At 43.5% G+C, this 21,345-nt stretch overlaps 1 protein-coding gene and 1 pseudogene across 3 annotated transcripts in view; both read left to right on the top strand.

The window, feature by feature from the left end:
• The first annotated feature begins 7,162 nt into the window (after positions 1 to 7,162).
• The window catches only part of ASH2L (ASH2 like, histone lysine methyltransferase complex subunit), a 29,855-nt gene continuing 15,672 nt past the window's right edge, over positions 7,163 to 21,345 (top strand). The window contains exons 1-10 of one of the 3 annotated variants that reach the window (XM_070459891.1): positions 7,163 to 7,385; positions 8,039 to 8,105; positions 8,826 to 8,971; positions 12,560 to 12,648; positions 12,909 to 13,003; positions 17,294 to 17,389; positions 18,095 to 18,190; positions 18,871 to 18,946; positions 19,652 to 19,669; positions 21,131 to 21,224. In XM_070459891.1, the coding sequence (XP_070315992.1) occupies positions 7,195 to 7,385; positions 8,039 to 8,105; positions 8,826 to 8,971; positions 12,560 to 12,648; positions 12,909 to 13,003; positions 17,294 to 17,389; positions 18,095 to 18,190; positions 18,871 to 18,946; positions 19,652 to 19,669; positions 21,131 to 21,224 (968 nt within the window). In that variant the 5' untranslated portion in view covers positions 7,163 to 7,194. Of the gene's footprint in view, positions 7,386 to 7,494; positions 7,651 to 8,038; positions 8,106 to 8,825; positions 8,972 to 12,559; positions 12,649 to 12,908; positions 13,004 to 17,293; positions 17,390 to 18,094; positions 18,191 to 18,870; positions 18,947 to 19,651; positions 19,670 to 21,130; positions 21,225 to 21,345 lie in introns of those variants that run through there. The other 2 variants (XM_070459892.1, XM_020876226.2) reach the window with 2 other exon arrangements.
• On the top strand, positions 15,129 to 15,408 carry LOC110126538 (small ribosomal subunit protein uS14-like; annotated as a pseudogene).

Genomic DNA, 21,345 nt, shown 5'->3' with positions numbered 1-21,345 from the left:
TATAAAGTACAAATACAGTTTCTGGAGGCTAACACTTTCATCTTGGCCAGCGTCATGGATGAGATTCTTGGTCCACAGCTCAAGTTGGCAAGGAATTTATCTTTCTTTTTATAATTCTCAACTAAAAAAAAAAAAAAAAAGAGCACAACCTAAAAGCTGAGAATTATGTTCTATTTCATGGACAAAACTTAAGCTCAAAAGATGGTCTCTCAGCACTGAAAGGCTGCTCTGAAAAAAGTAAGGGAAGAGCCAGGATATATAGGAGTTTTTGCAAGGAAAATCAGGTAGTTGGAGCATGAAAAGATTACTATTAATGAAAGGAAAACAGACACCTCAAGTTAAGGAATTTAGCGCACTTTTCTGTGCATGGAAGGTGCAAGACTCTGGGCTCATCAAAGGGGCTTCCCAGGTGGCGCTAATGGTAAAGATCCTGCTTGCCAATGCAAGACCCTGGGTGGGGAAGATCCCCTGGAGGAGAAGATGGCCTCCACTCCAGTATTCTTGCCTGGAGAATCCCATGGACCGAGGAGCCTGGCAGGCCACAGTCCATAGGCTCGAGAAAAGAGTCGGATACGATTGAAGCGATTAAAGCAACTTAGCAAAGGCTCGTTGAAATCATTCCTTTCAAATGCATCTTAACTACCTAGGTTAGCATCCTGCTTTCTCATCCTGAGTCCCCTCACGGTGCACCTTCAGGATGACTCTAGTAGCCGATGGTGTGGTGGTGGCTGCAACGTCCTTTGTCTACTGATACAGCAGGTAACATCTTTTCTTCTACATGATCGAACATAATTTCCTCTTTACCTTCTCTTTACAGTTCTTCATATAATCCCACACAGGATTTCTTTTGAACTATGTTCTGTTGGGGACCGTGTGTCCAGGTTTAATCTGAGGCTCCTCTCTCTTCCTAGGAGCTTGCGTTTAAGTCTCTAGGGACAGGGATTCAGGTGTTCAGGGCGGGGGCAGCTGGTGCTTGATGCTGCCTACCCACTTGGGCATCCATGGGGTCTTCCCTCGCCCCACCTGGTGTCCATTTATGGACCCTTGTGCGTCCTTGGAGCCTTGACCCTTGAGCTCCTGCTGCTCCCTCTGCTACATACGGCCCAGGTGAGAGGACACAGGAGTCTTCCTGCCTCGTCTGGGCCACACCAGGGCATCAAGGTGTCTGCAAGGCTGAGTCCCAGGCTACCTCTACCTAGACTTACTACACAATCATGGCCCACCCCTTCTCATTTCCTGGGTAGTCTCTTCTTGAAGGAGGAAAAGCATTTATCCCAAATATTCTACTTCTGTTCTGAGCCCTTTCTGGGCTTCTAAGGAACAGATATAACAGGCCATTCCTTTCTTCCTCTGCCCTGTCTCCTGGAGGCAGTGAGGCACAGTAGAACCACGTGGGAAGCTTTTTTAATGCTATCAGTTCTGGGACTCCTCTTTTACTGGGTTCAATGACACTGACAGTGTCTTTTTTTAAACTCCAGAGACTATTCTAATGCAAAGCCAGGGTTAAGCACTTTGTGGGGAGGGAGGAGGGAGGAAAAATGGGAGGGAAAGTGGTAGAAGACTAAAGAGGGAGAAGAGGGGAAATTCATTATTTCAGAAACTCTTCCGCTACATCTGCTATATTGTGAGCTTTATACAAAGCCCCGTGGTAACTGAGCAGGAACCCATGGGGCCTTCAGGGGGTTTGGGGGGGGGCGGTGTGAGGGTGAACAGGCCTTCCCGCATACCCTCTTATTTAGCTCCTCTCTGAAGCACCTAGATCACAGTATCTGATGCACATTTCCTGAGTTCTTTTGCAGATGCTAAATCCACCACCCAGGGGAAGAAATGAACTACCTGATGACCTTGAGCACACAGCACCCAGACCTACTGGAACCTAAGGATTGTTAAGCCCTGACATCGCCCTATTACCTCACCAACCAATTAGAGAATTGTGCATGTCCTGACCACATATCCTGGGACTTCCTGTCCCTCACCTTGCCTTTAAAAACGTTTTCCTGGAACTCATCACTTCCAAAGAGCAAAACTTGAAGTTGTCATGCACCAGCAACTATTAACATAGCATGGATGTTGTATTAGGTATGAGTAACCTAGAGATGACTTAAAGCGTATGGGAGGATCTGTGTAGGTTATATGCAAATATTACATTATTTTAGTTAAGGGAACTTGAGCATATGAAAACTTAGGTTTTCTCAGGGGTTCTGGAACCATCCCTGCCTCAGATTCCAAAGGATGACTCTATTTGGCTACAGGCAGGCTCCTGGGAGGAGGAAGAAGTCCTACAACTTCTTAACCCGAAAAGCCGGTTGTTAAGTTGTAGGACTTTCTGGAAACCTTCATTCCTCTTTGAAGGCCCAGCAAGACAATATTCATGCAAGAGCTGAGTATGGGTGCTGATGTGTGTGTGTGTGTGTACACAGGTATGCTCACACTAAGTCGCTTCAGTTGTATCTGACTCTTTGTGACCCCATGGACTACAGCCCACCAGGTTCCTCTGTCCATGGGATTCTCCAGGCAGGAACACTGCAATGGGTTGCCATGCCTTTCTACAGGGGATCGCCCCGACCCAGGGATCAAACCCATGTCTGTTGCATCTCCTGCATTGGTAGGTGGGTTCTTTACTACAACCCCATGGGTGCTGATAGAGAGACATAAAATGGACACAGATTTGGGTCAGTTTCTGCAGAATTGGAATCCATGTATCTTCTTTTTTGGACCATGCACTTTGCAGGATCTCAGTTCCCCGACCAGGGATCAAACCTGTGTGCCCTTTAGTGGAAGCATGGAGTCCTAATCACCAGACCACCAGGGAATCCCCTGTTTTCTTTTTAAATGAGAAAACTTTGGTTCCTTAAGGATCTGAAATATCTTTTTTTTCAGCTCGAAAGATGACAGAAGTACTGTCATCGAACCCAAGCTCGTGTGCCCGACACAGTGAGGCCACACAAACCAAAACATCGGAGTGTGGAGCAGAAAAGGTTTATTGCAGGGCCCAGCAAGGAGAAAAGGTGGTTTGTGCTCAAAAAACCCAAACTCCCAGATGGTTTTCAGGAAGAAGTTTTTAAAGGCAACATTTGGAGTGATGGTGGCAGGACTGAACACCACTGAGCATGCATCTGCATACCAACAAATACTTACAAAAGTAGGATCACACTATAATACTGCTTTTTTATTTTTAACTCCTTCTTTATTAGCAAGTCCAGAAATTTGGGGAATTCCCCCGTTGTTGAAGGTTCACCCCTGGTTGGGGAATTAAGATCCTGTAAGGCATGCAGCACTGCCAAAAACAAAAACAAGTCCAGAAATGACATCAGTCAAAATAATTGCTTCTTAAACTTATTAATTTCATCTAAAATAATTAAATCTTATAAGGCAAAACAATGGGCTACACTGGTGGCTCAAACAGTGAAGAGTCTGCCTGCAATGTGGGAGACCTGGGTTTGATACTTGAGTCAGGAAGATCCCCTGGAGAAGGGAATGGCTATCCACTCCTGTATTCTTGCCTGGAGAAGTCAGTCCATGGACAGAGTAGCCTGGTGGGCTATAGTCCATGGGGTCACAAAGAGTTGGACATAACTGAGCAACTCACACACAAACACACGTGCACGCGCGCATGGTGAAACAATGGTTAGAATACTATTTTAAAACGTGTTCTTTAACATTTGCCATTCAAGTCAGAGACAATACCCCAAGCAAAGAAGAGGAGGCAAGAACGAACTGAATGTAGGTTGGGGAGCTGACCCTTTTGAACATTTTAGAAAAGTATATTATGAATAAGATATCATGGTTTGTTAAGAGGGAAAGAATTCACTGCATTAGACCTCATACAGATGAGCCAAATGAGATTCTAGACTGTGGGCCCACCAGAAAATATGCTTCTTTTTAACCCAGGACTACTGTATCATATGCACCCACATAAAAACTGCAGGAAGCAAGGTTTGCAGAGGAGACAACTCTGATGTAAGTCTTGATGTAATGCACATGGATATGAGATGGAGCAAGGGGTGATCAGGATGCAGGAAAGCAGAGCAAATGCAGGCAAGCAGGACCAAACCCAGGAAGCTGCGGATCAGGCAGGTCCAACTGAGTGTGGTGGGTTCCCACAGTATGGGGAGACCACTTGCTGGGCACTCTTTAGCACGGAGCTGAGTCTGACTTTTTCTCTGAAAGGCAGTTAAGTACCTTCCTCAGGCAAGAAATGATTCAGTAGTGTGTGGAAAGATTGGCCAGGATAGACTGGAGTAGGAAAGCCTGAAATTGGCGAGATTCAGTTGAGAGCTTCTAAAACCCGTGTTTCTGTGTGTGCATCCTAAACCTCCAACCCGGTGCTCTGTTAGTGATTTTAATTTTAATTAACCTTATCTTGAGGAGGTGCCCAGTTTGATGGATGCTTTGCTTTCGAAGCCCAGAGTTAGGTCTGGTTCCTCCTTGCCTTGCCTACTTTTACTCACACGTGAGCTGGCCGTGGAATTCTCTTAAAATCTTGATGCTCAAGGGACATTCAAGTACTCTCTTCTCTTACTTCAACTTCTCACCATTCCAGTTCCTGCCTTCTCCAAACTTCAACACGGAATCCTTCGTTTTTCCAGTTCCTCTGCTTTCTCAGCTGCCATGGTTAAATCATCTGAACTGCTTTCTATCGTCTTTGATTGTCCCCCAAACTGGCTCTGTTTTACCTGCAAGGCAAAACTGAAAACTCCAAATGTTTCCATTCATCTTTGCTGTTATATGTATGTTGGAAGACAGCATGGGAGACAGAAATGGAAGCCACAGAAGATGTATAGGCTCAGAGCTCAGCCAACAATATTTTCCCTTGGTCTCCTGTTCCCCTCATTAGAAATGGCATTCTTATTCCACTGCCCCTTCTTCCCTCCAGTCTCACGAGATGGAGTCCCTCCTTGCCATCAAGAATAACCTCTCCATCTCTGCCAGTTCACTTAACTCTGCACCCACTTTCTTCACTAAGCTGCTCCATCAACCACCACGCCTCCTATATTTTCAACCTCCCCCTTCCTACTGATGAGTAAAGCTGTTTCATCAGTCTACTGTCTGTCCCAACTCTGCATTTCCTTCATACCATCCAACTGTTTCTCTCTCCTTCAGAACCAAACATGTATTTAGGGACTATTTCAAACCCACTGAGACAGTGCAGGGAATCGTGTAACACACAAACAAATCGGACAGATGTTGACACTTTGCTGTATTAACTCAGGTCTTTTCTTTATAGAAATAGAATGCATCAGGAAAAAAGTGGAAAGATTCATCTGCACACCTATGTCTTCTTCTAGTTCTCTACTCATTTCTCAATCCACTGCAATGTGGATTCTGCCCCTACCAATCACTTTTTAAATTTTCAATTAATTTTAGAGATGCAAAGATAGTTCAAAGAGGTCCCCCATATAATCCAGCTTCCCCTACAGTCAGTATCTTAAAGCACAATACAGGGAACAAAATAAAGTTGTTATAATACTTATCATTTAACTACAGACTTTACTATTCAGATTTCACCAATTTTTCAACTCATGTCCCTTTTCAGTTTCAGAATACAATCCAGAATCCCCCTTGTATATAATCGTCATGTCTCCTTGGTCTTCTCCAATCTGTGAGTTTCTCAGTCTTTCCTTGTCTTTCATAATGTCCACAGTTTTGAGGTGTACTGGTTATGTATTTTCAAGAAGGTCTCAATTTGTCTTGGACTGATGTTTTCTCTTGATTAGTCTGGGGTCGTGAATTCTTGCAAAGACTTCCAGAGATGAAGTAGAGTTCTCCACTGCCTCACATCAGGGGATAACTGATAACAACATGACTTCACCCACTGATGTTAACCTTGACCACTTGGTTAAAGAGGTGTCTGCATTTCCCCACTGTAAAAACTACTATTCTCCTTCTCCACGTTCTGTTTTAGAAGCAAGGCACTAAGTCCCTCGCACACACTCGAGGGACTGGATAATTCAAATTCTACTTGCTGGAGGAAGGAGGTATCAAAGATTTTTGTGGCCATATGTTAAAATTGCCACTATAATAGATATTAGGGGGGAGATACTTTGTGCAATTATTGTTTCTTCTTAAAGTTTCACCTATTTGTAGCATGTATCACCAACAGTTTGAAAAATAATCTATATCAGCCAGTAGTATCTATCAATTAGTTACTCCTTCAATTTTGTTAAAAGCAAGAAATTGGGAAGAAATTAGAAATCAAAATATCTATGTATTCCCAACTGTTCTTGTGTGTTGTGTCCCAGAGGTTTCACAGCCTGGAACAATACATGGTAGTCAGACTGGATTCCGTGTATGCCTTTCTTTTGTAAAGGGGTATTAAAGTGGAAGTGAAAGTGTAAAATAGAAGGGGAAAGGTGTATCTTTAGGCAGCTTTTTAGAAATTACGATGTAAACACTGATTTCCTGAAAGATATCCTGGCTCTAATACTTCCAGGAGTTTGGATACCATGGCTCCGAATGACTCCGCTCATTCCATCGACCTCACCTACCTTCACTGTCGTTGATTCCTCAAGTTCTTACCTTTGGCCCATTACCTGTCCCTTTCTCTAAGGACCAAATTTCTCTATATTCATAAGTCCTCCAGCACCTTAACACCCAGGCTTCATTTCCTCCTCTTAACGATATTAAGCTGCTTGCAGCTTCAGGAACACAGTGCTTCCGACTTTTTCCGCCTGGGGACTCCATCCACGTCCCCTCCCAGGCGTAGATGGGGCTCTGGGATTCAGTCCAGGCGCCCATCTGTAGAAGTCACTAGGAAACCTGCTCAAAGTGGCAGATCAGGAGGACAATATACTACAGCAAACTCCTGGGGCGGGAAGGCATGTTCCACCTCTAACGGTGAGGGGCGTTTGCAGAACACAACACAGCGTCCAGAGCCTCTAGGTCGCCAGCGCTCTCAGGGTGCCTCATCTGCGCGGTGACTTGCAATCTTGGCCAGGAAAATGCGCTGCGTCCACTTTGAAACGAACTGCGTCCTAAAAGAAAACCAACAAACCCCGACCGCCTTCTGCCGGCTGCGTTTGTAGAGCTGCAGCCTCCAGGTCCCGCCCACCTCTGCCCGCCCTTAAAGCGGGCTTGGAGAGAGCCTTCCCCACGCAGACGGCGGACCCACCGTGAGTCCTTTACTGTTTGAAGGTGAGCAACTCGCGTGAGAAGGAGGTAGTATTCTCGCGAGAAGTCTAGAAGGCGGCAGTGATGGCGGCGGCGGGAAGCGGACCCGGACCGGGAGTGAGTGCAGCACCCGGGCCCGCAGCGGCTGCCAATGCAACACCGACAGAAGAAGGGGAGACGAAACCGGCAGCAGCCGTAGCGGCCGCTCCGGCCGGAGAGGGGACGTCTGCTGCTCCAGTCTCCGCGGAGCCTGGCTCCGGAGAGGCCGAAAGCGGGTAAGGCACCCTGCGGCCCGAGGAAGACGGGGGTCGGGGGCGGGAGGCCGGTCCCTGTCGGAATCCCGCGGCTCCCGTGAGCACTCCCGCCCGCCCCGCTCCGAACCTAGGCTTGGCGGCCAACGGCTCGCCTTGCCTTCTCCGGGGCCTTCGTCCCGCCCGCCGCTAGACCCGTCCCCTGTGAATCGTATCTTAGGCTACGCCCCTTTGCACACCTTTCCCGGTTTCTCGGCGTCCCTCCGGGCCCTAGGACCCCCGGCAGGAGGTTGGTAGCTCCCCCTGCCCCCGGCCTTTTTGGGTTTTTTTTAGCAGTGACCCTTCAAAATTCCCAGAGAGGGAAACCACTTTGTACTGCCAGGCTGGAAGGAGTATTGGTCTCTCTGAAAATAGAGAGGGAGAGGTGCAGCTCTGCGAACCTCCCCAGGGACCAGTTCTGTCCGCTGTAGACTTGTCTGCAAGGGCCGGTAAGTTTTCCTTGTGCCCCACGGGCTTGACTTCATCTTGGCCGCCGCCTTCCTAATGCTGGGCATCCGGTCTGAGCATCGGCTTGGCTGAAAAAGAGTAGGGATGTGAAGTTCAGCTGTACTTGGATCATCATCTTTGGAAATAGGCGTTTTCAGGTTTTCTTCTGAAATTTCTTCCTTATTTTACAGGGATGCAAACTCGGTTGATGTAAGTGGTGGCTTGGAGACAGAATCCTCTAATGGAAAAGATACACTTGTAAGTATTTATTTTTGAGTGTTTCCATCTCACAGTCAATAGGGTTGGTTTTTTAAAGGTTTTTGTGTTGTTTTTTTTTACAGTTCAGGTCTTTTGTTTTCTTTACATCCATGATGCTGTGGATTCATAGAGAATGGACTCCCAACAGTTCAGACTTCTTTCCTCTGGTTCTCAGCCAGTGTGCATTTCTGGGTGGAGCAGGCTGGCGCTTCAGTTGAGCCCAAGTACATTTCAAGTACTTTTGTCTTCGAGGTCCTTCTGTTTCTGATCCTTTTCCTTCATACATTTCAGGAAGGTGTCTCAGCTGTTAGCATGCTTAATATGCTCAATACACACATAAATCCTCTTGGCAAGAATCTTGCCCTTAACTTCATTGTTTACAATGATGCCAACATGCTGGGTAACATTGTAGACTCTTCCAGTTTTGTTTTGCAGGGTATTCATTTTTGAACAGTGCCCATTTCTTTGGTATCTACAAGATTACCTTTCTTGTAGATTTGCATGTATGTGGCCAAAGGAGCAATTCTTACGTTTTCTAAAAGGCCTGGAGAACATGTGGGGGTACCCCTCTTCTCTCCCTTTGCACTGGTCATTTTGGCAAAGTACTGGAAAATAGCAGTTCCAGGCAAAAGGGTTTTTTGGGTCTTTTTAAGTTTTTAAGTGAATCAAAAATACAATCAGATCAACTGACACGATTCTCTGATGGCTCTGTGGACACAGGAAGGTGCTGGGGATACTTCAGAGGTGATGGATACTCAGGCCGGCTCCGTGGATGAAGAAAATGGCCGTCAGCTGGGAGAGGTGGAGCTGCAGTGTGGAATATGTACCAAATGGTTCACAGCAGACACCTTTGGCATAGATACCTCGTGAGTGTTTTTCAGAGTCTTTTGTGAGAATTGCTGTGTTAAATTGTAGATCTCGACATGTCCAACAGATGGTCCCGCTCCCAAGGCTTGAACCCAGGTCTCCCTCAGTGCAGGTAAAGGTACCATCTGAGCAACGAGGGGAGCCCAGTTAGGAGTGTGGGCAAATGTAAATGCATAGGATTTCCCGTGACTCCTGATTCCGGTTCAGTGAGTAGTAGGATTTTAATCAGAAATTGTTTTAATAGTCTGAGCATGTTTTTAGTCTACTAAGGGCATTGCCCTTAATAGGTAGAATGGTAGGTATTATCCTTGTCTTTGTGTTTGGAGACAAAACTGTGCAATTACAAAGCATTACATAAACAAATCTGAGACAGTACCATTTATTCTTATAACATTTTCCTCATTGTTGAAAACATATAATATTTAAAGAATAAGGTGAAAGTGAAAGTCACTCAGTCGAGTCCTACTCTTTTCGACTCCATGGACTATAGTCCATGGAATTTTCCAGGCCAGAATACTGGAGTGGGTAGCCTTTCCCTTCTCCAGGGAATCTTCCCAACCCAGGGATCGAACTCAGGTCTCCTGCACTGCAGGCGGATTCTTTACCGGTTGAGCCACAAGGGAAGTCCGAGACAGTATCGTTTAAACCTTATATTGGATATTGTGGATTTGGGGGAAAGGATTCGTGTACATGGTGGATAAAGCATGATGTCAAAAATTGGAGATGGCAGGTGCCTCTTCATGCCTGACATCCTTTTTTCGTTTTGGTTTCTTACTCAGTCCCTTTCAGTTCAGTTCAGTTCAGTCGCTCAGTCGTGTCCAACTCTTTGCGACCCCACTCCCTTTAGGTGTCCTGAATTCTCTGCTCAGCAAAACCAATTTCCAGTCTTTGCCCCTCTTCTAGTGAATTAAAATCATATTAAGAATTTGAGAATGAAAGGCTCTTTATTCAGGAGATTCAGTCAACAGCTAGCAAGAGAGCATTACTGACTCACTGTCTACGAAATGACTATACTGCTGGCTCCCTGGGGTGTTCTTTCCATATTCAAATAAATTTAGATAAGACTATCTCAAAAGAGGGCTGCATTGTTAGTTCTGAAATTAACCTCCCTTCGGTTGGTTTGTGAAGAAATACCTTCCTTTATAATCTGTTGAATGCTTTCTAGTTAAAAAGTTAAAGGAGTGTTAATATTACTAATTAACATGTGACTGTTGACATTGAAGGATTGAATGTTTTAAACAGAAAAATATTGAATGGTCAAAAGAATTGATCTTGGTAGAAAGACCAAAGGGAAAATATACAAGCTGGTCAGTTAGGAAAGACCTAAAATTGGGCTACTTTCGCAAGGAGAATTTGTTTGGATAAACAGGGCCTAGGAAAGGAAATTTACCAGAGAGATAGCTCAGAGCGATGCAGAGATGAATGAAACCACAGTTCAGAGGTTTGGTGGTGACCAGTGTATACCTGAATTTGAGAAGTTACACCTAAAACCCAGTGGGTTGGACAGATTATCGTTTATGACAGATGGAGAAAGTGAGTGAGCTAGCAGAGTATGAAAAAAGCTGCTCTAAACACCTGATCGTGTTTGTTAATAATTGTACACCTGCCTCTCTCCCCTGTAAATGACCTTATCACAACAGGCTGTTTGCAGAAGGGGCTGTAGAGAGAGGTAAAGATGAGGGAACTTGATCTTAACATTCATAAGGATGTTTCTTACTTCCTTGAATGGTGGTGGTAGACACACACCTGGAAACATCTTTTTAAGGATGTGTAAAATTAGTTTCAGCAGAACTGAACTGAACATAGTTGCACAGTCATGTCCGACTCTTTGCGATCCCTTGTACTATAGCCTGCCAGGCTCCTCTGTCCATGGAATTCTCCAGGCAAGAATACTGGCGTGGGTTGTCATTTCCTTCTCTAGGGGATCTTCCTGACCCAGGGATCGAACCCGGGTCTCCTGCATTGCAGGCAGATTCTTTACCAACCGAGTTTCAGCAGAGTCCACGATAAACCTGTCTTTATTTTGATTTCTTCTTTTCCAGCTTAAACCAGTCTTGTGTTTTTCTGTTGCTTCCTCCTTTTCAGGACCAAGCTTTTCCTATGCTTTTCCAGTCACCAGCCCAGACACCATGCTGCACTAATGCATGGGTCCTGTTAGCCCCCAGTTCCTTCCACCGGCTTCTTTTCTGCCTTCAAACAGTCAGGCCTGCTTTTGCTCCCGAGCTCATCTCTTAGGAAGTGAGGTGACACCTACAAGGAGTCTGAGTGGTTAGGACTCCTTTCACTTCCTGCCCACTCCCATAAAATCAGCCCTTAAGCTTAACCAGTTACCAGTGTCTTTTCTTCTTGTACACTTGCTTGTCCAGTTTTGTTATTTCACTCTGTGTGAGGCCTTTTTTTTAAGCCTTCTGTAACTGCTGCAGAAGCTTCTCGCATACTCCCTTTTCTGATGTCTTCCTCCCTTCAGGCCTGTTCTATCCCCAAACTTACCGCTTTCACCACATGGCTTCCCCTTCAAGGTGTTTCTGTTACCCACAGAGAAAATTCACTTCCCAGGCATGTAAGGCCTCTGCTACTTCCTACCTTTCAAGCCTTTCAGCATATCTGACAGCTCCCCTCCCCTGGCCGAACTGGTATGCACCAGCTTGCCCCTCTGCCTCCAGATTTGCAGTTTCTCATCTCTATGTAAAATAGTTCACCTATAGAAAAGAAAAGCAACTTGTCTTTCCAAATCCGGTTCATAATTTGTGTCCTCAAAAAATCTTCCCTAACTCTTAAATCTGAAGTTACTACTTCAGTCCTTTAAATTCTTAAAAACAGGACTTTCCTGGCGGCCCAGTGGCTAAGACTCCACACTCCCAGTGTAGGGGGCCCAGGTTCAATCCCTGGTCAGGGAACTAGATCCCGCATGCCTCAACAAAGATCAGAGATCCCGTGTGCCACAACCAAGACCCAAAGCAGCCAAATAAATAAATATTTAAAATAATAATAATGTGTTTCAGAGAAGAGTGAATGTTAAAAAATAAGTAAATAAGAAATAAATTCTTAAAGGCTGTCATCTGTAGGATTCATTTGGTAATGAGGCAGGTGATGTTTTTTGACTTGTGTGTCGTTCTTGAATAATTATTTACATTTTGAAGTTAATCTTTTTATACCTCTGTCTGCCCTTTGCAACAATTTTATTGACACTTTACAAAGAGACTTAAATATAATTTAAATATAGATATTTCAGTGCAAAGATATTTAAAGAGACTGCTTTGTCTTCTTCCACAAGTGGCCTAGTATACTCTTTTTAGGTGTTTAAAAACCATAATGAGCTAGCCTGGATAGGGCTCCAGTCAGAACCTGCCAGATGTTGAATCATCAACTGTGGTGGATAATGTCCTGCTAAATTTTTGTAACAGAAAAGTTCAGCTATTTATAAAACTACAAGGGGCCTGTTTTGGTGCCCTTTTCACGTTTTAAGAGTTTATTAATATATCAGCATTATTATCTAACTTTCACTGAGGGAAAGGATCCCTGTTGATTTACTTCTTGTAAGTGTGTGTTCAGAAGTTCACTAATTTGCTCAATTTGGTGTTCTCCAGATCCTGTCTACCATTCATGACCAACTACAGTTTCCACTGCAATGTGTGCCATCATAGCGGGAACACCTATTTCCTCCGGAAGCAAGCAAGTAAGGACATGCCTTGGAGGACTGCACAGTGACCTCTGGTTAGCTGGCAGAGAAAAGGGATCTGGGCTCAGCCAAATCAGGGAACCTCTGCCATGAAGCTGGCAGAATTTCCCTTGGGGCTTAGCTCTCGATGCCTGCTCTTGTCCATTTTAGATCAGATGATGCTGTAGTTGTTAATCTGTGGACCATCTGGTTGAATATTCCTGTGGTAGCAGGAATATATTACTACAGTAACTCTTTCTTCCTTTTTGCTTTTATAGACTTGAAAGAAATGTGCCTTAGTGCTTTGGCCAACCTAACGTGGCAGTCCCGAACACAAGATGAGCATCCAAAAACCATGTTCTCCAAAGATAAGGTAGAGATAGAATTACTGTCATTGCAATCATGCCAGAGAATCAGAAGGAACTTCTAAATACAGTGGACCCTTGAACAACACAGGTGTGAACTTCAATGGTTCACTTATATGCGTTTTTTTTTTTTTTTTTTTTTTTTTCAGTAAATACATACCACAGTTCTACACAATTCAAGGCTGGTTGAATCCTTGGGTGTAGAACCATGAATACAGAGGGCTGACTGTAAAACTACAGGAGGATTTTTGACTGTGGACGGTCCAGTCCCCCTAACTCCATGATTTTTCTTTCTTTTTCTTTTTTTTAACCCCATGATTTTTCAAGGGTCAACTGTACAGCCTGACAAGAAGTTCTTTTCCCCAAGTTTTTATGAATATATGACTGTAGATTCAGTGATTCCTTTTTTCTCATTTCGTGTGATTTACTAACTTCCTAGTGTGTGTTCATCATGTCATTGGCTTAGCTCTTAGAAGGATGAATCTTTAAATAGTTCTGATTGGCTTTACAGAAGCAAACAATTGTCTGTTCCATGATTAATAATCAGATTTTGAGGTGAACCTTCTCAGCCTAGTTTGAGCTGTTTTCATGGATGCCTATCATGGATTTTGTTAGGGAAAAGGTTGACTTATTAAAGAAAAATTTATCCTTTATTTTTTTTTGAACACTGACTAAAGTCAGTGTTCAAAATGAGATGGTCAGCCCATCCGTGAGTCTTTCAAGACTGAAGCACCCACTCACCTTCTCTCTCCACATGCTGATATTTTCTATTCTAGTCAATGCTAGCTTTGACCTGCAAGATTGATTGTATACCCCACTGATTGACTGCAACCTACAGTTTGAAAGACACTGACTGGGGACTCCCCTCTTCCCTGGTCTAGTGGTTAGGACTCAGCTTCCACTGCCCAGGGCACGGGTTCAGTCCCTGATCAAGGAACTAAAATCCCACAAGCCGCATGACTTGACCAAAAGAAAAAGAACAGCACTGGTTGATATAGGGTGTTGAGTTCAGTTCAGTTGCTGAGTCATGTCCGACTCTGCGATCCCCGGAACCACAGCTCGCCAGGCCCCCCTGTCCATCACCAACTCCCGGAGCCTACCCAATCCCATATCCATTGAGTCAGTGATGCCATCCAACCATCTCATCCTCTGTCGTCCCCTTCTCCTCCTACTCTCAATCTTTCCCAGCATCAGGGTCTTTTCCAATGAGTCAGCTCTTCCCATCAGGTGGCCAAAATATTGGAGTTTCAGCTTCAACATCAGTCCTTCCAGTGAACACCCAGGACTGATCTCCTTTAGGATGGACTGGTTGGATCTCCTTGCAGTCCAAGGGACTCTCAAGAGTCTTCTCCAACACCACAGTTCAAAAGCATCAATTCTTCAGTGCTCAGCTTTCTTTATAGTCCAACTCTCATATCCATACATGACTACTGGAAAAACCATAGCATTGACTAGACTGACCTTTGTTGGCAAAGTGACATCTCTGCTTTTTAACATGCTATCTAGGTTGGTCATAACTTTCCTTCCAAGGAGTAAGCGTCTTTTAATTTCATGGCTGCAGTCACCATCTGCAATGATTCTGGAGCCCAAAAAATAAAGTCAGCCACTGTTCCCACTGTTCCCGCATCTATTTGTCATGAAGTGATGGGACTGGATGCCATGATCTTAGTTTTCTGAATATTGAATTTTAAGCCAACTTTTTCACTCTCTTCTTTCACTTTCATCAAGAGGCTCTTTAGTTCTTCTTCACTTTCTGCCATAAGGGTCCTGTCATCTGCATATCTGAGGTTACTGTTATTTCTCCCAGCAATCTTGATTCCAGCTTGTGCTTCCTCCAGCCCAGCATTTCTCATGATGTACTCTGCATATAAGTTAAATAAGTAGGGTGACAATATGCAGCCTTGACGTATTCCTTTTCCTATTTGGAACCAGTCTGTTGTTCCATTGTTTAGTGAGACCAGTATATTCAGGATCAGACTGAGTAAGGCCTTTTCTGCTAAACAGACGAGTTAGGGCTTAATCCTGAAAGCTGAGGGAGTCAGCAGAGGGCCCCCCTTGCCCCTGCCGGGCTTTTTTTTCTACATTAAAAAGAATGCGTTTAGCCTTTTACCTCGTTGCAGCCGAGAAAGCAACATGGGTCACCAGCAGCTTACTGGGCCATCCGAGAAAATTCGGCCAGGATTCTTGCTCTTGCTGGGTCTGCTCAAACTGGCACGGTCTGATCCGGAAATACAGCCTCAATATGTGCCGCCAGTGTTTCCGCCAGTATGCGAAGGACATCGGCTTCATTAAGTTGGACTAACCAAACTTCCTTAGGTGGCTCATCCAGCATATCAACCTTAGGTGGAAATAATGCTAGCTCTTTGTATATAAAATAAAAGTTTTCAAAACTTCAAAAAAAAAAAAAAAAGAATGCGTTTAAACAGAGGTGTGCTATGATTAGATTTATCTCTTGGTTTTTTCCTTCCAAATTGTTATTTTGAATTTTTCAAGTATTCAAAAAATTCATATACTACAATAAATGCCTGTTTATTCCTTATCTAGATTTGCCTGCTGTTACTATTTTGCTGTGTTTGCTTTATCTACCCATATGTATATTTTCCTCATAAGCTTATGAGACTTAAGGCTTACATGTAAATATAATATCTATAAAATTGTAGATATTATACTTTATCCAGTATTCTGTCAACCACAATACAATGACCACACTCAAAAGAATTGATGTCTGCAGTTTTCTTATATATATAGTTTGTGTGTTTTGTGTATACTTTGTACATTTTCTCAACATTATTGTTGAAATAATGTCCCTCATAGCTTTTTCTTCCAGCCGGGACCTGATCAAGGATCACACATTGAATTTAATTGTAATGTCCCTTTTAGCTCTAGAGCAATTCGTTTTTTCTTTTTGGTTTGCAATGGCATTTGAAATTTTGAAGAGCCTAGACAGTTGTTTTCCTTGATGTTCCTCAATTTGGATGTATCGACTTGTTTCCTTATGACTAGGTTCAGCTTAAACATTTTTGGCAAGAATATTATGTAGGTAGTATGTGTTTTTCTATATATTCCATTCAGAGGCATAAGACATTGCTTTGTTTTATTAGTGATCCCAAATGTGACCACTTGATTTCTCCACTGTAAAGAGACCCTTTTTCTTTGTAATCATTAAGTAATTCATGGGTGATACATGGAGTTCGTGTGAATATCTTGTTCTCGCAACCCTTTCAAGCAGTGGTAGTTGTAACCACTGATTATCCTAGCCTCAATCAGTTAATAGAGTGGTCCTTGTACACAGAATATATTTATTGGTTACGGTTCTTTTGTAAAGAAGAGCCCCCACCCCCATGTCATTGTTGTTGCTGTTGTTTTTAGTTTTAAGATTCATTGATTTTTATAGTCTATCATGGGATTTCTGATGCTCAGATCTGACCAGTGTAGCGCCATCCTGGCTGACTCCGGACACTTTTTGATATGTCCCTATCAGTCTGAACTCTTCCTTACCATCTTGAATAAGAAGACATTCCAGTCTTCCTTTATACTTCCCCTAATTCAGCCTGGCTCCTTTCAGTAAAGATTCTGTGTTTATGGAACTGACTCTGGTGAAAGATGTTAGTGGTAGGCTGGGGCCGGTGGCCTAGGGTGGGAGGAAGTTGGTGACAAGATGAAGTTCAGACACTGTGTTGGTCATGTAAACAGAGACTGGCAAGGACCACAGTCAGAGCAATGGGGGTGGGAAGGAGGCCTGATTCATGAACATTTTCTGGAATTTTGAAGTTCGTTTGGTGATCGCTGAGATGTGCAAGTTGTATGAGAAGGATGAGGGTGACTGTGTGTCAAACCTGTGATTCTGGGTGATCCTGAGTGTGAAGAACAAGAATAGAAATCTGCAGCGTAGATTGGTGAGGTGAGTTTCGAGGTCAGTCCTAGTCACAAGGTGTCTGAGGTACGTGCAGGATGTCCAGGTAGAGATGTCCCCAGCGCTGAGGAGCAGGAGCTCAGGAGAGAGGATGCTGGGAGCCGTCTTCCAGATGGCAGCCAAGAGACGAGGGCACATCTCTTCCCTTTAACTGGAACATAAGCCCTGTGTGGCTAAGAGTTGTGTATGCTTGTTTGAAATTCCCCACAACTTACATGTTGTTCACGTGCAGTTATATACTCATTCAGTTATTAAAACATGAAAAACATGCTTTTGTCTTTTGATTCTGATGAGATCTTTGAAAATGCAGCAGTTTTTTTACGTGTGTGAGCATAATTTTGAAAGCAGCTATAAAACCTTTAGTATATTTTGTTTTAAAAATCAGGATATCATACCGTTTATTGATAAATACTGGGAATGCATGACGACCAGACAAAGACCTGGGAAAATGACCTGGCCAAATAACATTGTGAAAACTATGGTAAGTTAGCTAAAATTGACTAGACTCAACATTTAGAAAACCAGTGTTCCTTATAAGAATTTATACAAGAAATTATATATATGTATATAAATAAATGGGTTTTGTTGGTTTTTTTTTTTTTTTTGGTGGTGGTCTCACTGAAATAATGTGATGACTAAAAAAAAATGAGAGCAACAGTATTAAATCTTAGTAATTGTAAATTTTAATAGTTTTCACAGAAAATCAGTAAGTCGCATATAGTCTTAAGTGAAGATATGGTAGTTTTATGTACGCTGCTGAATCCTTTGTCCATTGCCGTTTGGCAAGTATAGTCTTATGCCTAAATTGGAGACAGTTGTTTTCTTTGATTAAAAAAAGCAAACTCTTCTGAACATTATTGTCGTTGGAGCACCTGGGGAGACATCAGTTGAAGCTGCTAGCACCGTGTGTCTCTCTGAGGTGCAGGGATGAGTCAGGGTTATGAAGGATGGTGGCTCTGTTTCTTCAAGTTTCTCTACTGTTTGTATTTTTTAATAGTCATGGATTAGTTTTCTAGTCAAGGAAAAACAATACTGGTGTGTGTTGGGTTCCGCCCCCCGCCCCAGGGGGCGGGGTGTTGGTGTTGAAATTTGGAGATTACACCTGGGAATTGGGAGTTAGGGGTTAATCATCCATTCAGTTTAAGTATAAAATTTCCAGTAACACTAAAATACTGTTTCCTTTTAGAGTAAAGAAAGAGATGTGTTCTTAGTAAAGGAACACCCTGACCCAGGGAGTAAGGACCCAGAAGAAGATTACCCCAAGTTTGGCCTACTGGACCAGGTATGTTAATAGGCCTCACAGGCCCTTGTTTGAGTTTTAAGCCACGGGGACAGAGAGAATCAGGCTGTGTTTACATTTGTGTATTTGCCACTTAAAATGCCTATGACCCAGTGGGCTCCAAATAAATGATTCTTATTCCATGTGAAAGAAAGAGCACTTCACCTTAAACTAGGAGACCGGTGTGTTAGTTGTAGCTCTTCCCTAAAATGTTATGACTTGACACATACCATTTTTATCTTTTTAAACTTCTGTTTTCTCACTTGTAACACAAATACGCCATTCCAAGTTATTTCTGATTTTCTTTCCACCTCAGATTTCATAGAGATTCAGATTTCTGTCTTTTCTTGTAAAATGTGAAGCTCTGGCCATGCTGGGCCTGGATTCCCACAGGGAGGTCTGCCCTTGGTCGTCTACCACGCCTCCCCATTCCCCCTCCAGCACCCCCAGCCTGGCTCAGCCTGATTCTGAAAGCACTTCCATCCTCACCCTTGGCTGCCTCACACGTGGGACTTGTTGATCCCTGAAGCATCTAAGTTTGGGACCTCTGCAGGCTTCAGAGTCTAGTTTGCCATTCTGTTAGAATTTCTCCTGGTGTGGTTTTTTTTTTTTTTTTTTTTGAGCATTGCCAGAGCTGTTTTGATTTGGTAGCCACCCTCTATAATTGAATATTTTCCCTCTAGGATCTTAGTAACATCGGTCCTGCTTATGACAACCAAAAACAGAGTGGTGCCGTGTCTACCAGTGGGAATCTAAATGGTGAGTGTTTCAGTATCTCATGGACGAAATGTTTGTAAGCTGTTGAATCCACATGTGCCTAGAATTGGGCAGTCTTTGGACTGACCCTTGACTAGGTATTTACTAAGGTGCTTTAAAGTCCAAATCTCAATTTTTAGGGGCTAGCCACAGATTTGAGAGATGGTTGTAGAGGAGAAATTTTTGTTACTTTGCATCACAGTTTGGTCTTAAGTGAAACATTTAACGTAAAACAAGCTATAATTTTAAGGTCAGATTTACTAAGTTTGCATTTGACTCCCCATCTCTATCTTCATAACTAACACTTAATTTAGGTTCACATGCTTTGCATTCAAGTTTTCCTTAATTCTACTGTTATTTAGCTTCCGACCTGTCTTCTGATTTTTCTTGCCCTAAATCTTCAGCTTATGCACATGACAGCATTTCTGTGTTGACCACCCACTGTAGCGTGTTTTTCTATCTAACCTGTCTAAGAACAGGACAGCCCTTTGCTACTAATGGCAACAAGTTGAAAGCAGGTATAATGGGGAGGTAGCCAGCTCTTCATCTGACATACTGTGTCATTACCTTCTTTTCTGGAGTGGTAGGGTCTTAAATATGTAATCATTTCCACTGTTACTAATATAACTGTGTTGTTCATCTCTTTACCTTATTTTCCCCCTTTTGTTAAAATTTGACGAATACATGGTGCCACTTCTGTTCTTACAGGTGGAGCCTCTTTTGGAGGTGAATTCCTCCTCTGTCTTCTTTCAGCCTCTCAGACTTAAGTATTTTGTGGTTTGGAAAATGCTTTTTGCTGAGTTGTGATAGAAGCTGAAACTGAGTTAAGATTGTAAAGCCTTGTGGAGTTGGTGGCAGTAGCACTTGATATGAAACAATAGTTCCAGTTAAATGTTAGTAATTGGAAGCTTGTACGTTGTCACATTCTGCCTGACATGGCCAGCAGTCCCCTTAGTGTTGCTTATTTTTTCAATGTGGATCTAAAACTTGTCTCAAAATAATTGAAATGCAGTGCCAATAAAACCTTAATAGTTTTTTGATTAAGGTGACGCACTGTAGAAATGTTGATGTTGTAACAGTTCAACATTAAGCCTTTTACGAGGACAGGATGACACCCGATATTGTAACAGTTCAACATTAAGCCTTTTACAAGGACAGGATGACACCCGATATGTTCTTAAAAGGAAGTTCAGCATAAATCTGGTCCTGTCTGTGCAGAATATGACCTGCCTTCAACGTCTTGATCCTCTTTTTATTGCAGCGGAACTGCTGATAATTTCCAAGCTTGCCCCAAATTAAGATACAGTACTTTGTGCAGTTGTTTACCTAAAGGTGTTTTCCTACAGTTCAGGGATGTTTCCTGGAAGTTGGAAAAACAAACTAATTGAGAGGAATGACAACTGGACAAAAATTTCAAAGTACCTATTTCAGAAATGCACAAGGTAGTATTCCTTGTGGCTTTTATAAATTCTCTCTCTGTATTTTCTCTTAATTCCACAAGCCAGATTCATCTAACCTAAATTTGATGCACTGGCACAATTTTAATCATTGTAAAGATTGCCTACTAAGAAAGCCGTCTTTCCTCCTTGTGTCATGTACAACCACACCAGATGCCTAGCAGCACTGAAGAGAAACACCTTTTTAGTATTTCTGTTTTTTGTTTTCACGTTTGGTGCACTTCTGTGTTGTTGGCAGTTCAAGTTCAGCGCTTTAGCAGATCCTGTGCCTCTCTTGTGTTTGTGGACTATGCCATGTGTAGTTCACGCAAGCAAGCATCCCTTCAGTGAGGATGTTCTTCTTAGGGATGTTTGTATTGATTTGAGTGGGAAAAACTATCCACACAGTTACTTCTAGCTGTGAGTATCTGCAGTCTGAGTGAGTGAAAATGCATTTGTGTCACATCCTTGGAATGTGTTCCAGGAGCTGCAGTTCATTTAAGAGGAGAAGAGCACAATTGTAATCCGGGTGTCGTTGGTGCTGGGCTCACTGGAGTCGCTGCCAGAATGCAGTGTTCTGGGCCGGGGGCCACCCAGCAGACTCAGGCGAACCAGGGTGAAGTCCAGTATGCTTCCGGGCAGGAAATCCTGTGGTGTCGCACAAATGCACGCTGGGAGTGTTTGTCCCTGGGGAGAGTCCCACGGGGTGTCTGTCACAGCTCACTGAAAGTGATCTGCCTTGTCTTCAAAGGAGGAATCGCAGCAGGAAGCAGCGGGAAGGGCAGAGGAGCCAAGCGCAAACAGCAGGACGGCAGCACTGCGGGGACCACCAAGAAGGCCCGGAGGTGAACACCCCCCACGGCAGAGGGATGCAGGGCCCCTCAGTGAGGGGAGAGATCAGCTGTCTGCGGGCACAGCCTGTCTCTTTTCCTCAAATCTTACACAGTTTGAGGGGTGTATTAGCCC

Source organism: Odocoileus virginianus, chromosome 32, assembly GCF_023699985.2.
Source record: "Odocoileus virginianus isolate 20LAN1187 ecotype Illinois chromosome 32, Ovbor_1.2, whole genome shotgun sequence".
NCBI classification, from domain to species: Eukaryota; Metazoa; Chordata; class Mammalia; order Artiodactyla; family Cervidae; genus Odocoileus; species Odocoileus virginianus.
Note: the sequence above shows the minus strand (reverse complement) of the source record. Positions and strands in the feature narration are given on the sequence as shown.